Source organism: Oncorhynchus masou, chromosome 29 (genome assembly GCF_036934945.1).
Source record: "Oncorhynchus masou masou isolate Uvic2021 chromosome 29, UVic_Omas_1.1, whole genome shotgun sequence".
Taxonomy (NCBI): Eukaryota; Metazoa; Chordata; class Actinopteri; order Salmoniformes; family Salmonidae; genus Oncorhynchus; species Oncorhynchus masou.
In genome coordinates, this window is record NC_088240.1 from 73,548,365 (window position 1) to 73,564,684 (window position 16,320).

Consider the following 16,320-nt stretch of genomic DNA (forward strand, 5'->3'; position numbering starts at 1 on the left):
TGCTACCACACGGCAAGCGGTAGCGGAGCGCCAAGTCTAGGTCCAAGAGGCTTCTAAACAGCTTCCACCCCCAGGCCATAAGACCCCTGAACATCTCGTCAAATGGCTACCCAGACTATTCACATTGCGCCCTACCTCCCCTCTCCACACCACTGCCACTCTCTGTCATCTATGCATAGTCACTTTAATTAACTCTACCTACATGTACATACTACCTCAACTAACCGGTGCCCCAGCACATTGACTCTGCAATGTGTATATGTTATTTTTTACTGCTCCTCTTTAATTACTTGTTACTTTTATCTCTTATTCTTATCCATATTTGTTTAAACTGCGCTGCCGGTTAGGGGCTCGTAAGAAAGCATTTCACTGTAAGATCTACACCTGTTGTATTCGGCGCATGTGACTAATAAAATTTGATTTGATTTCCTGAAGATCACAGTAATTGGGGAAGTTCCAGAGTTATCGTAGCTCGCTCATTGCAGTTCTGACGTGGTCTGTAAAAATATGCTGTGTGGCTATAAACAAATGGCCCATATTCTCCCAACAGACCTTCCAGAAAAGTATGCAGATTACTCGGGCTGAACCAACGAAACCACACATTTGACTTGTCAACCTCTACAGTTTTGGTGGAGGAGGAGTTTGAAGATAAGGACACTTTCCTGCACTCCCAGGAATTAGTATGGGGAAGCCTTTCTCACAAAATACATTTAAATGTTTCTATGCCTTTCAAATCATATGAAGGATTTGTTCAAAAACATGTATTGTGAAACTTTCTTTTTTTTTCTCCAGATTTAATCATGTATACAGAGCTACAATCAGAACCTAATAACAATTAATAATTGTCTGTATTTTGATTTGTATGCCCGTGGCCGATATGTTCTTATAGAGAGGGTCAAGAAAGCTGACAAAATCAGTATTGTGAAATAGCTCAAACCTCATTGAAATAAACAGACGTTGAAAATCTCAATAAATGAAAGGGGAACCCCAAGTGGAGAAACACTGAAAGTTCCACACTCGTAATCTATCCTCAGATTACACTCAAGACACAATTTCAACAGATAGCTGGGGAATTGGGAAACAATCTATCGTTAAATACTGGTTGATTTATTGTGCATATTAAACATCTTGTAAAAACTCTTCTGAATCACCCAAGCCATAGATGATAAACAAATGCCTTGTAAAAGCCATAACACAAAGCCACAGCCCAAATAAGAATTTTCCATATTCATTAGCCATAAGAACCATAAAGCTACATCAAGCTAACAAATATAAGCAGTCACCAGCTCTGCTACATTGGTTAAAAATGTTAATATTTTACTGGAACCTTTGAGAGACTGAACACCATGGCCTCTGGGCCAGGTGACTTCCACATGCTTCCTGTTGTGTTCACATGTTACCATAGACTGCATCATCTCCACCATCACACTCGTATAGGTCACCATCCTCTTCAGTCTACAGGAAACCAGATCAGAGATACTATCAACAACACCTCTTGTTTTTTATATCCTTTTTATTTAGAGCAAACTTTTCTCAGATCTCTACAGCAGCTGTAAATGTCTGCAGTAGAACCACAGTACATACCTCCAAAAAATATCTTGATTTTGAGGGATCTGAGGAAGCACACTTTGATGCATCAATGTCCTGCTTGCTGGTTACTGGCTGGTCACAACGACTCCCGCTGACTAAAAAAACAATGCCAAGGTGAACAAACAGAACAAAACAGCTGAAAACAAACACAAATCTGCTTAGCTCACTCCAATAAGAAATGTTAGAGTAATTTACACCTTGTTCAATACGCAAGCTGAAATGGGAATTAGTATTACGACCACCACTAATGCAGCAATACCAATTGAAACGTACAGCATCAATATCTTATCTGTCCAAAAACAAATAAATATGTTGTATTAATGTACTAATAATATCCTTTATGATGTTAATACTGTATGTAATACTTCATTTATGATGCACCACTGTTTCCTTTACCATTTGTGGACACAGTCAAGGACAAGGTGGCATTGCCCTGTGTGTTGCTGGCATGGCAGTGGAACGTCTCTAAGAAGCCTAGTGCCCTCTGTAGGATCACCATGGTAACTGACCCTTGCATCTCCACCCTGGTACAGGGAAAGGTGGGCAGGGGTCCAGCCGGAAGAGACCACTCCACGGTGGCGGTGGGCTCCGAATCCACAATGCACAGACAGGTTACCATGGAGACGTCTGAAGTGCAGGCAGAGCCCACTTTGATCTCAGGGGGTCTGGGATGAGGATGATAAACATTGGTTTCAAATGAAGAGTATTGTCTTCATATTATATACACAGAAAGGTCCTCTGCTGTTGTGCCAGCGGTAGCTGTGTGCAGCAGGGTTACTGTCACTGGAGCATCTCAGCTCCACAGAGTCTCCCTCCTTCACACTGGACACTCCCTCAATCTTCACATCCACTGGGGCATCTATGAATCACAACATTAGTAAGAATTCTATTACTATGTAATAAACATCTTAGGACAAATTCAATTGATCAACCACATGCTTTCAATCTATTTAGATTTCAAAATGGAAGTTTTCCAAATCCAGGCTGCGGAAAAAGTGCATGTTTCCTTTTAAGTTTAATTCTAGTAGAAAAAAAGACGGAAGGGATGTGCTGCTAAGGTACACAATAACAGACGAGTGTTGAGTGATGGTAAACTGAATAGCTGAGCAGCAACACTCCCCATCCAACCTGACAGAACTTGAGAGGCTCTGCAGAGAAGAATGGGAGAAACTCCCCAAATACAGGTGTGCCAATTTTATAGCGTCATACCCAATAAGACTCAAGGCTGTAGTCACTGCCATAGTTATTTCAACAAAGTACTGAGTAAATGGTCTGAATTCTTACGTAAATGTTATCTATTTCAACCAAAAAAACATTTTTTCTTTGAGATTATGGGGTACTGTGTGTAGATTAATGAGGAAAAACTACATTTAATCATCTGTAGAATGAGAAGATAACAAAATGTGGAAAAAGTCAAAGGATCTGAATAATTTTCAGAATGCACTGTAAATATATTTTAGAGGCTCTTTATACAGAATATATAAAATCTATATACTGTATACTGTATTTATAATTATGTGATAATATTGAAGGTTAATAACAATAATTATGTTACACAATTTCTGATACAATTTCCTGCAAAAGTAAAAGCAGGAAATCCATCACATATGCCTCTACTGCTATTCCTTCCAATTGGTTTTGTTCGGCATGTATATGGGAGGTGAAGTCAAGTGCAGGAGAGCTGATTATAGTAAACAGGCACACTTTAATTCCGGTTAACAACGACAGCACATAAAACAGACTAATGCTAAAAACACGGTACATAACAAAAGTGCAGCGCCTGACAAAAAATCCACGTAACAATAAACAATTAAACACGACTTCAGCGGAAGTCGTGACAGTACCCCACCCCCCCTGACGCGGCCCGCCGACACCGGCCTTAGGGATGACACGGAGAGCAAGGCGTAGTGCGATCCGGCCGGCGATGGTGAAACTCCCGCAGCAGTTCGGGGTCCAAAACATCCGCAACCGGAACCCAGCACCTCTCCTCCGGACGAGGGGTTAATATGATAATCAGAGGGAAGCTGTAATCTGGAACACACCTCGTTCACCCTCCTCAGGACTTTGAAGGGCCCCACAAACCGCGGACCCAGCTTCAGGCAGGGCAGGTGGAGGGGCAGGTTTCGGGTCGAGAGCAAGACCCGGTCCCCCGGTGCAAACACCAGGGTCTAACTGCGGTGACGGTTCACGCTGGTTTTCTGGCGAAGCGAGGCTCGTTGGAGGTGTACAGGGGCGGCCTCCCATGTCTCCTCCGCGCGCCTGAACCAGTCTTCCACTGCAGGAGACTCGGTCTGCCACTGATGCCATGGTGCCAGAACTGGCTGGTACCCAAAAACGCACTGAAAGGGGAAGAGGTTAGTGGAGGAGTGGCGGAGCGAGTTCTGTGCCATCTCGGCCCAGGGCACAAATGCTGTCCACTCCCCCGGCCAGTCCTGGCAATAGGACCGCAGAAACCCCCCCACATCCTGGTTGACTCTCTCTACATGCCCGTTACTCTTGGGGTAAAAACCCGAGGTAATGCTGATCGAGACCCCCAGACATTTCATGAACGCCTTCCAGACTCTCCGTCCGACCAATCCCCGGATGACCAGAGGAGGGTGACGTGTGGGCCCAATAGATCAACTGGTCACGGACAGCAGACGGAACGTACATATGCCCGACCGGACACTGGAGGGGAGCGGGCTCTGTACGCAACGCCTGTTCAATGTCCGCATCCAGCTCCCACATGACCAGTGCTACTAGGCAAGAGGCCTGGAGTATGGGAGTCTGATCCATGGGCTGGTCCCCTGTGTCATACAGCCGGGACAGTGCGTCTGCCTTCGTATTCTGGGAACCTGGTCTGTAGGACAGGGTAAACACAAAACGGTTAAAGAACATGGCCCACCTTACCTGATGAGGATTCAGTCTCCTCGCTGCCCGGATGTACTCCAGGTTGCGATGGTCAGTCCAGATGAGGAAAGGGTGTTTAGCCCCCTCAAGGCAATGTCTTCACGCCTTCAACAATTTAACCACAGCCAACAGCTCCCGGGTCCTCCACATCCTAGTTACGCTACGCTGGGCTGAGCTTCTTCGAGAAGAAAGCACACTGGTGGAGTTTTGGTGGCGTACCAGAGCGCTGTGAGAGCACGGCTCCTATCCCAGCCTTGGACGCGTCCACCTCCACTATGAACGCCAAAGAGGGATCCGGATGGGCCAGCACGGGAGCCGAAGTAAACAGAGCTCTTAGCTGCCCAAAAGCCCTGTCAGCCTCAGCCAACCACTGCAACTGTATGGGACCCCCTTCAGCAGTGAGGTAATGGGAGCAGTCACCTGGACAAAACCCTGGATAAATCTCTGGTAGTAATTGTCAAACCCTAAAAATTGCTGCACCTCCTTTACCGTGGTGGGAGTCAGCCAATTTGTTACGGCTTTCTAGGTGTGAAGGAGAGTCGGACCAAAATGTGGCATGTAGATTGCGATCCATGTTTATTAAACTGAAGCAACACAAATCTAAATACAAACACTACAAAACAATAAACGTAACGAAAACCGAAACAGCCTAATACTGGTGCAAATAAACACAGAACAAGGACATCAGGACACTAAGGACAATCACCCACGAAACACTCAAAGATTATGGCTGCCTAAATTTGGTTCCCAATCAGAGACAACGATAAACACCTGCCTCTGATTGAGAACCACTTCAGACAGCCATAGACTTAACTAGAACACCCCACTAAGCTACAAACCCAATACAAACACACCACATACAAAAACCCATGCCACACCCTGGCCTGACCAAATAAATGAAGATAAACACAAAATACTTCGACCAGGGCATGACACAATTACTCCAACAGTCTTCCAAGTACCATGTGTAACAAGGACACATGCTCGGCGCGTGTAGTGGGGTATATCAGAATGTCATCGATATACACCACTACACCCTGCCAGTGCTGGTCCCTGAAAATGTCGTCTACAGAGGCTTGGAAGACTGATGCAGCATTCATTAACCCGTACAGCATGACTAAGTACTCATAATGCCCTGAGGTGGTACTGAAGGCTGTCTTCCACTCGTCTCCCTCCCAGATACGCACCAGGTTATACGCACTCCGGAGATCCAGTTTCGTGAAGAAGCGCACCCTATACATTGACTCAATTGATAAGAGGTAGCAGGTAACTGTACCTCACCGTGATTTGATTGAGACCTCTATAGTCAATGCGTAGAACTCCATCCTTCTTCATCACAAAAAATAAACTCGACGAGGCGAGAGCCAAATCGGCATATTCTGGGGGAATGCGCACTGAGGGGACCTGGTCTGGACTTTCCACCTTGGTACACCAACGGAAACCCCTACACACCTCCCCAAGCACTCTCGCGACCACCCCGTAAGAGCCCTCTATTGCCAGGAAATAGTGGGGTTATGATAAGCTAACCAGAGAAGGCCTGGTACCACGGGAAATGCAGGACAGTCAACGATGTGACTAGGTCAACAGATTTCACTAATCACACTTCTTAAGGCTAGGGGGCAGTATTCTGAATTTCCAGATGACTCAAGTGCCCAAAGTAAACTTCCTGTTACTCAGGCCCAGAAGCCAGGACTGGCCGGGGGAGTGGACAGCATTTGTGCCCTGGGTTAAAAAAGTCACATCTTTCCAAAACTTCATATGTGTGACTAGGTAACCCTCATGAACTCTCAAAGACAAACCTCTCTCACACACACACACACACACACACACACACACACACACACACACACACACACACACACACACACACACACACACACACACACACACACACACACACACACACACACACACACACACACACACACACACACACACACACACACACAGACACACACACACACACACACACACACACACAGCCTGCAATGGCATTACCATAATCTCTAGGCTGTGCCGAGTTCTCATACGAGATGCCCCGCTCTGACTGCAATATTTTTTCATAAGGGTATATTCACTCAGCACCACAACAAGCACTGCAGCAGTCATGAATGAGTAGGAAAGCGTATCTATAGGCTTGTGTTGTGGTTATTATTTCAGGATTGGGTATTTTTGAATATCAATTAATATTTCACCTTCTCTTCATAGGATGGAACTCGAGGTCGCCATCAGCTGGAAGATGGTGTCCCCTTTTGGTCAGTGTCAGCTGAGGAAAGGTGTAGCGGAGGCAAACCCTCAGTCTGCTGCTCTCTCCCTCGGCTGAGACTGACCATCAGATGCAGGCACGATCAGCCCAGTAAAATAAAAATAAAAAGCAAATGATTTAAATGTATGCTCACTCAGCTGTGCTTCACAAGTAATATAACAACGGCTCTATTACCGGTGTGATCACATAGCCTAACACAAATTTTTTTTTATTTTTTAAATGGCCTAAACAACGATGTATTGGCAAGGCAATTCAAGAAAGCCAAAATACTGTGACAATATATTGGTCCTATAGCATACTGCACAAACCTCACTGCTACAGTACTGTTTTTAATTGGTTATTGTTGCATAGGCTTCCATCTTTTAAATCATGTTAAAAAATAAAATCTGAGCAGTAGATCTCGGGTTGCATTTTGACTCAAAGTGATCTTGACTCAGAGAAGGTTGGTGACCACTGTTCTAGAGTTTTCCCTGTTAACATTTACCTTTACTGTTGCAATTGTGATTGAATCAATGCAATATTAGCTACTTTCAATGCAACATACCGAAACAAAACAAACTATGCAACAGATTTTATTGTAGGCAGAATGCATCGGAGTAGGATTCTATTGTATTGACATTCACTACTCAGCCCATACTCTCGTCTACACAGACCGTACTCTACACAAACTGGTGCAGCATTACAATCAGAGCTGCAGTAGGACTATACGCAAATAGACCATTGCCATATATGGATCGGTGCCATTTACTTTGAACTGGACTGTGTTTTTTTAAAGAGCTTTTTTGTTTGTATTAAAGGAGCAGTGTTGTATTTTGACACAGGCTTAAATAAGCTAAGTAGCCAATAGACAGAGGGTAGCATAATTTGTCTGATTCTCTGTAATCATGGTATGGGAATAATAATGCATTTTATTTTGTAAAGATGTTTCTTGCATCAAACACCACAACATTTTCAGTCACCTCCTTCTCTGAAGGACAAGTGGATTAACAGGTTAATATCAATTTTTTTTACGTCTCATGGAATGCAGGCCTCCATTGAACACCGCACATTGGATGCTACTGTAGGCTGAATGATAGAACAGCCATTTCCATGTTAAAATGTTATGGGATGCATTTTCTCCAATGTTTTTGATGGTAAATCACTTTGGTAGGCCTACATTATGATCAAATCGCCACAGTAGCCTGTGCTTCAAATGAGTGGTATTGTGAAGCTCTACAGTGGATGGTTAGGAAAAATCCACTTGAACTCCCCTCCAACTGGTAATTACTAGTTAAATCAGCTATGTACTCTTGTGACAAGAAGAATGGAAGCTTGTTGTGTGCAACAGGGAGGGTCAGTTGAAAGCAAGAATTACAAATAATTACAAATTGTTAAACATTTGTAGCCTGTCTATCTATGGGTAACAGGGTTGCCGTATTATGCTAGACCCGCTCTGTTTTTCACCACAAAACACCAGAAAATGGCTGCTTTTACGCTATAATTTAAAAAGGAATAGTTCCACTATATTAAAACGAGAGTTCAGATCAAGTAACAGACAAAGGAATCACTTTTCACATAAAATAAATAATCATCTTCAGAAATAACTTCATCAAAAGCAACAAAATGACTAGGGCTTTACAGTGATGGTGAAAACTGAGTATTTTTTGGGGTTACTGGGTTAAAATCTTTCTCGAAGTCACAGGGGGTGCTTGGAGGGAGATGAATTTTGACATATTTGTAGTAGTTTAAAGACATTTAAATGCTTGTTAGTGCCTTTGGTATGCTTTTGGTTTGTGTACAATAAAACATGCATTTTGACTGAATGCATTGTAGAGGTGGCCGCCTATGAGAAGACTTTTAGAAGCTTTATGGCCTCCCATGAGACGAAATGTCATGCCAGTTAATGTGTTAGGTGGTGTTCTGTAATTAACAGTTCAGCTTGTACACAGTTCTGCAGTATTAATGAGACTGACATAAGTGTATGTGATACCAAAGAGCCTGAATCACCTAAGCCATAGATAATTTAAAAAAAATACATAACACAAACCCTGCCATTTTCTTTAGCCTTTAGAACCATGGAGCTACATAAAGCTAACAAATATAAGCAGTCAGCTGTTCTGCTACATTGACTTAAAATGATAATATTTTACTGGAACCTTTGACAGACTGAGTACCACTGCCTCTGAACCAGCTGACTTCCACATGCTTCCTGTTATGTTCACATATTAGCATAGACTGCATCGTCTCCATCAACACACTCGTATGGGTCGCCATCCTCTTCAGCCTACAGATAACCAGATCAGAGACACAGTATCATCATCTACAACACCACCTCTATTGTTTAATCCTTTGTATCTCCTCAGATCTCAGATCTTTACAACACCTGTACATGTCTGCAGTAGGCCTACAGTACATACCTCCATGTTTCCATATAGCTGATCGTTGGTGTAATAGTTTGTGTGGATTTCACTGCTGGTGTCTTTCTGCTCTTTCCTGTGGATAGAGTTAGGACAACTCTCAGATGTATTCCCATCATTTGATAAGAAACTACAAGAGTAAATGTAGGCTAATGGGCTTTAACAACTCAGCCGGATGTATACATTATGATCACAGATAGAACAGCCTGTAGAAAAATACCTTGATGGTGAGGGATGTGAAAAAGCACCCTTGGCTGTGTCCACTTCCTGCTTGCTGGTTACTGACTGGTCACTACGACTCCTCCTACTGTTGAGAAAAATAATGTGACGTTATCAAAACAAACAAACACAAATCTATATAACTCCTTCCAAAAAGAAAAAAAATAGTAACTTACCCCTTCTTGTTCAATAGGCAAGCTGACATGGGAATTAGTATTACTGCCACCACTAATGCAGCAATACCAATTGAAACGTACAGCATCAACTTCTTATCTGTCCAAAAACAAATAAATATGTTGTATTAATGTACTAATAATATCCTTTATGATGTTAATACTGTATGTAATACTTCATTTATGATGCACTTCCCCCACTGTTTCCTTTACCATTTGTGGACACAGTCAAGGACAAGGTGGCATTGCCCTGTGTGTTGCTGGCATGGCAGTGGACGTTCTCGGAGAAGCCTAGTGCCCTCTGTAGGGTCACCATGGTAACTGACCCATGCCTCTCCACTCTGGTACTGGGCAAGGTGGGCAGGGGTCCATCTGGAAGAGACCACTCCACGGTGCCGGGGGGCTCCGAGTCCACAATGCATAGACAGGTTACCGTGGAGACGTCTGAAGTGCAGGCAGAGCCCACTTTGATCTCAGGGGGGTCTGGGATGAGAATGATAAACAGTTTGGTTTTAACTGAACATGTAGTTCTACATCCTGAAGAGATTTGTCTTAATATTATATACACAGAAAGGACATGCTCCTTATTAACTCAAATCTCTAGCCACTTTAATAATTAAAAATGGGATGTAATAAATGTATCACAAGTCACTTTAAACAATGCCACTTTATATAATGTTTACATACCCTACATTACTCATCTCATATGTATATAGTGTACTCTATACCATCTACTGCATCTTGCCTATGCCGTTTGGCCATCGCTCATCCATATATTTATATGTACATATTCTTATTCATTCCTTTACACTTGTGTGTATAAGGTAGTTGTTGTGAAATTGTTTATATTACTTGTTAGATATTACTGCATGGTCGGAACTAGAAGCACAAGCATTTCGCTACACTCGCATTAACATCTGCTAACCATGTGTATGTGACCAATAAAATTTGATTTGATTTGAATGGCTGCATCTACTTACACTCTACATTGAGCTTCAGTGGGCTGGAGTGGCCTTGTCCCTCTGTGTTGACGGCAGTGCAGTAGAGTGCTTCAGTGAGTCTGGTCACATTCTCCAGTGTGATGGTAGGTCCAGTGGTGGGCAGAGGCCCTCTACTGTTGTGCCAGCGGTAGCTGTGGGCAGCAGGGTTACTGTCACTGGAGCATCTTAGCTCCACAGAGTCTCCCTCCTTCACACTGGACACTCCCTCCACCTTCACATCCACTGGGGCATCTATGAATCACAACATTAGTAAGAATTCTATTACTATGTAATAAACATCTTAGGACAGATTCAGTGTATCAATCACATGCTAAATCTATTTCAAATGTAAAAAGGAAGTATGCCAAATCCAGACTCTGGACAAAGTGCATGTTCCTTTTTCAAAGAAGTTACATTGCATTTCTTCTTTAACTTTTGTTGTATGCACAGAAGCATTCTGTTTTCACAGAAGTGAAAGTGTAAATCTTCCACACACAGGTGTGGTTCACTTACATTTGACATTGAGAGTTTTGGACATTTTCACTGGCTTCACTCCCCTGTGTTCTGCTGTGCAGACCAGAGACTGGTTGTGATCAGTGATGCTGGGGGTAAAGGTCAGGGATGACGTCACTTTCCACTGGCCGTTGGTCAGCTGCTGTGATTGGACACTGGGTGTTCCGGAGTGGCTCCAGGTGAGGAGAGGGGAATCAGATGGGCAGGAGTGAGACACAGAGCAGGAGGCAGACAGCTCCACCCCCACCTTCACCTCCTCCCTCACTGACAGAAAGGGGGGGTCTGGAGAGCCTGAAATCAGCAAAGAAAAGAGAACAGTTATTGCAGTTCTCTTGAGGTGTGCATCCACTACTTCTTAGTTCTGTCCTTTCAGTAATATAATTTTAATCTACAATAAGCTATAACTATCATTTGGGTAAATAATGGGATATGATAATACAACAACAAATCATCCTTGTCAATTTTTACCCTGGGAACTTACTGCTCACTGCAATGGAGACCGTGTCATGTATGTAGGAATACTTGTTTTCGTCTTTAATTTCAACCCTGAAATGAAAAGGTCCTTTGTCACTGCGATGGAGGTGGTCGATTCTGAGAGAGCAGTTCTTCTGCCAGAGGTCTCCCACCAGCTCTGTACGACCCCTGTAGTCTTTGATAATGTTGGAGCTGTCTGGGTGGTATATAGTATCATGGGTGCCTTTGAACCAGATGCCAGTGAATTTGGAGTTCTTCTTCTCTGGTTCTGGGTAGTTGAATGAGCAGGGAATCACGATGCATGAGCCCTGCAGGCCGGATACTGAGCTGGGCACCTCAGCAGTCCATGATGAGGCTTCAACTCCCATCACTCAAATAGCAGTAGGGGAAATGTTAATAAGAGTTGTTGGACACAGTCAATGAATGTGAGTATTAGAAATATAATCCCTGATCTTCCGTTGGCTAGTCAAGGGGAATGATTTGAACAAATCAAGAGGCCATTTTATTGTTCATTTTGTTCTATTAATATTTGAAAGGGGGAGCCCCTCAAGGTTAGTAATACTAATGCACCTTTTGCTACCCGCTACCTTTCACTATTCTTTTTAACTCTCACCACATTGTTTTGTATTTTGTTGTGTGTAATTTAATAAATACATTTAAAAAAATGACTTTATACATCTAAATTTGTATCCTACCTCCAAGCCAAATGCAATGAATAAGAAAAGGCCATGTTAATGTTTCACTCCGCATCCCCTCCTCTTTGTGCAGGACCTGAGGGAATAAGAATGATTTTATTATCACTAGAATGTTAGCATTTCCTTTGACACGTTTAATGTCTAAAAGCCAAATCACTTACTTGCATAGTTGAATCTTTCTTTCTCATGTCAGATAACCACTCTCCTTCAGAGACTAAGGGATTTGACATATAAAGGAAATATTTGCATCCTGCTCACACTTCCCATTTCTTTATTTTTGCTATCAGGACTTCCCATATTTTCTCTCTGACTGATGGTCGGGTGATTTAACTGTTCCATTGAGGGTTAACCCACTAAAGTGTAATGCCTTTGAGAATATGTGTTTTGTCTGTTTTCCAAATTGCTAAACTCAAAGGTTTTCAGATGCTATGGTTGAAATCTCTTGAAATCAGTAAAGAATCTTGTAAGATTGTTACCGTACCATTCCGCCATGTTAACTTTAGTCAGGGCTATTACTCACACTCTGTTAGTAGCACTAAAACCACATGATTAACTCAAACGTTTTATCATATGCATTGCAATTCAATTTCCTTCAAACAATGTACTTGTGATCAAGTATTTCACATCCTGTATCATGATCCGTGCTGTGACCATTATAGATATGATGATAGTCACGTCTATTATAGGGATTGGATGAAGCTCAGTGTTAAATTCAAATCCCCCAATCACCATAACTAAGACAAGATTAATTTATTTAATATTTTTGACACCAATATGACACCAATATCTATGAAAATGTACAAATCAACTAGATTGGAGGTACACAACACACCTGTCAACAACAAAAAAGGGTGGGGAAGTATGAATTAGGCTGTTTGAGAAGGTTCGAATCCGAAGCAACCTGCCTACACATAGTTTAAAGTACAATAGACCCTTTCTCAGTACACGACACACTGATGTCACACACATTCAACATAAATCTAGGCTATGTTTTTATTACTTCTAAACAAAAACCTTTTGGGGGTTCTCATACACTTACAATTATTTTTGATTCTTGCTTGAACATTCGTTGTGATCTTGTGCAATAACTAACTTGGATGCAGCAGTTGTTAGTTAGAATACTAACACTAATTGATATAGGCTGTAGCAAAAGTTAGCCAAAGAGTAATTTTACTGGTTAAAGTTGAAGTGTTTTTTACGTCGATCCCGGAGCAAACACCAATTATTCCAGAGCTAGCCAGCTGAAGAGTTCCATCAGCCACTCCTGGGCTACAATCACCCATCCGGACCCGTTTTACTGCTGATGCGGAGCCCCACTGGGCCTTTACGACTGGACTACCGACGTTATCTGCCCGAGGGAGTTATCCAACTGGCCCCTCCGTCTCAACGTTACCTGAACGCCCATCTGCAGCCCTCTAATCGTTAGCTGTCTTATCGGCTGCTATCTGAATAGGTCTATCGGACAATTTTTCTTGGGTCACTATAACTATCTATTTTGCCAATTGGATTGATCCCCTCTTCTACACGGAACCCCACTAATCTACCGACAGAAACGCACGAGGTGGCTAAAAACAGACCTCCATCCTCTGCTAGCAATGGCCCGGCTAGCTGTCTGAATCGCCGTGACCCCAACCAACCTCACTACGCACTGGACCCTTATGATCACTCGGCTAAGCATGCCTCTCCTTAATGTCAATATGCCTGGTCCATTGCTGTTCTGGTTAGTGTTAATTGGCTTATTTCACTGTAGAACCTCTAGCCCTGCTCACTATACCTTATCCAACCTTTCAGTTCCACCACCCACATATGCGATGACATCACCTGGATTCAATGATGTTTCTAGAGACAATATCTCTCTCATCATCACTCAATACCTAGGTTTACCTCCACTGTGTTCACATCCTACCATACCTTTGTCTGTACATTATACCTTGAAGCTATTTTATCGCCCCCAGAAACCTCCTTTTACTCTCTGTTCCAGACGTTCTAGACGACCAATTCTCATAGCTTTTAGCCGCACCCTTATCCTACTCTGTTCCTCTGGTGATGTAGAGGTGAATCCAGGCTCCACTCCTATTCCCCAGGCACTCTCTTTTGATGACTTCTATAACTGTAATAGCCTTGTTAACATTAGAAGCCTCCTCCCTAAGTTTGTTTTGTTCACTGCTTTAGCACTCTGCCAACCAGGATGTTGTAGCCGTGTCTGAATCCTGGCTTAGGAAGACCACCAAAAATTCTGACATTTCCCATCCCCATGACATTTTCAGACAAGACAGAACAGCGGTGTTGCAATCTACTGCAAAGATAGGACAGAACTCTGCAGGCTACTGTCCATGTCTGTACCCAAACAATTTGGGTACAGTTTGGGTACTTTTAAAATTCCACCCCTCTAAAAACAAGTCTCTCACCATTGCCGCCTGCTACAGACCACCCTATGCCCCCAGCTGTGCTCTGGACACCATATGTGAACTGATTGCCCCCCCATCTATCTTCAGAGCTCGTGCTGGTAGGCAACCTAAACTGGAACATGCTTAACACCCCAGCCATCCTACAATCTAAGCTTGATGCCCTCAATCTCACACAAATTATCAATGAACCTACCAGGTACCACCCCAAAGCCGTAAAAACGGGCACCCTCATAGATGTCATCCTAACCAACTTGCCCTCTAAATACACCTCTGCTGTTTTCAACCAAGATCTCAGCGATCACTGCCTCATTGCCTGCATCTGTAATGGGTCAGCGGTCAAACAACCTCCACTCATCATTGTCAAACGCTCCCTGAAAGACTTCAGCGAACAGGCCTTTCTAATCAACCTGGCCGAGGTATCCTGGAAGGATATGATGATCTCATCCCATCAGTAGAGGACGCCTGGTTATTTAAAAAATATGCCTTCCTCACCATCTTAAATAAGCATGCCCCATTCAAGAAATGTAGAACCAGGAACAGATATAGGCCTTGGTTCTCCCCATACCTGACTGCCCTTAACCAACACACAGACATCCTATGGCGTTATGCATTAGCATCGAACAGCCCCCGTGATATGCAACTTTTCAGGGAAGCTAGAAACCAATATACACAGGTAGTTAGAAAAGCCAAGGCTAGCTTTTTCAAGCAGAAATTTACTTCCTGCAACACAAACTCAAAAAGGTTCTGGGACACTGTAAAGTCCATGGAGAATAAGAACACCTCCTCCCAGCTGCCCACTGCACTGAAGATAGGAAACACTGTCACCAATAAATCACACTGTCACCGATAAATCCACGATAATCGAGAATTTCAATAAGCATTTTTCTACGGCTGGCCATGCTTTCCACCTGGCTACCCCTACCCCGGTCAACAGCACTGCACCCCCCACAGCAACTCACCCAAGCCTTCCCCATTTCTCCTTCTCCAAAATCCAGTCAGCTGATGTTCTGAAAGAGCTGCAAAATCTGGACCCCAATAAATCAGCCGGGCTAAACAATCTGGACCCTTTCTTTCTAAAAATTATCTCCCGAAATTGCCACCCCTATTACTAGCCTGTTCAACCTCTTTCGTGTCGTCTGAGATTCCCAAAGATTGGAAAGCAGCTGCGGTCATCCCCCTCTTCAAAGGGGGGGACAGTCTTGATCCAAACTGCTACAGACCTATATCTATCGTACCCTGCCTTTCTAAGGTCTTCAAAAGCCAAGTCAACAAACAGATTACCGACCATTTCGAATTCCACCATACCTTCTCCGCTATGCAATCTGGTTTCAGAGCTGGTCATGGGTACACCTCAGCCACGCTCAAGGTCCTAAACGATATCTTAACCACCATCGATAAGAAACAATACTGTGCAGCCGTATTCATTGACCTGGCCAAGGCTTTTGACTATGTCAATCACCACATCCTCATCGGCAGACTCGACAGCCTTGGTTTCTCAAATTACTGCCTCGCCTGGTTCACCAACTACTTCTCTGATAGAGTTCAGTGTCAAATCGGAGGGTCTGTTGTCCGGGCCTCTGGCAGTCTCTATGGGGGTGCCACAGGGTTCAATTCTTGGACCGACTCTCTTCTCTGTATACATCAATGATGCGACTCTTGCTGCTGGTGAGTCTCTGATCCACCTCTATGCAGACAACACCATTCTGTATACTTCTGT

General features: G+C 43.4%; 1 protein-coding gene across 1 annotated transcript; it reads right to left on the minus strand.

Annotated features, from left to right (window-relative positions):
• Positions 1–6,418: 6,418 nt before the first annotated feature.
• On the minus strand, positions 6,419–12,430 carry LOC135520487 (sialoadhesin-like). Its single transcript, XM_064946086.1, has 10 exons — positions 12,357–12,430; positions 12,196–12,271; positions 11,508–11,870; positions 11,027–11,317; positions 10,514–10,765; positions 9,747–10,016; positions 9,537–9,633; positions 9,362–9,448; positions 9,142–9,217; positions 6,419–9,008 (listed from the first exon to the last, which is right to left on the minus strand). Exons 1-10 carry the CDS (start codon positions 12,423–12,425, stop codon positions 8,943–8,945), a joined length of 1,647 nt encoding a protein of 548 aa, XP_064802158.1. The 5' UTR covers positions 12,426–12,430; the 3' UTR covers positions 6,419–8,942.
• Positions 12,431–16,320: the final 3,890 nt, after the last annotated feature.

Coding starts and splice junctions, on each gene's coding strand:
- LOC135520487 (XM_064946086.1), bottom strand. CDS start 12,425: ATGTCAAATCCCTTAGTCTCTGAAGGAGAGTGGTTATCTGACATGAGA. Junction 9,634..9,746: donor CTTGACTGTGTCCACAAATG/GTAAAGGAAACA, acceptor GTTTTTGGACAG/ATAAGAAGTTGATGCTGTAC. Junction 9,009..9,141: donor AGCTATATGGAAACATGGAG/GTATGTACTGTA, acceptor GGTTATCTGTAG/GCTGAAGAGGATGGCGACCC.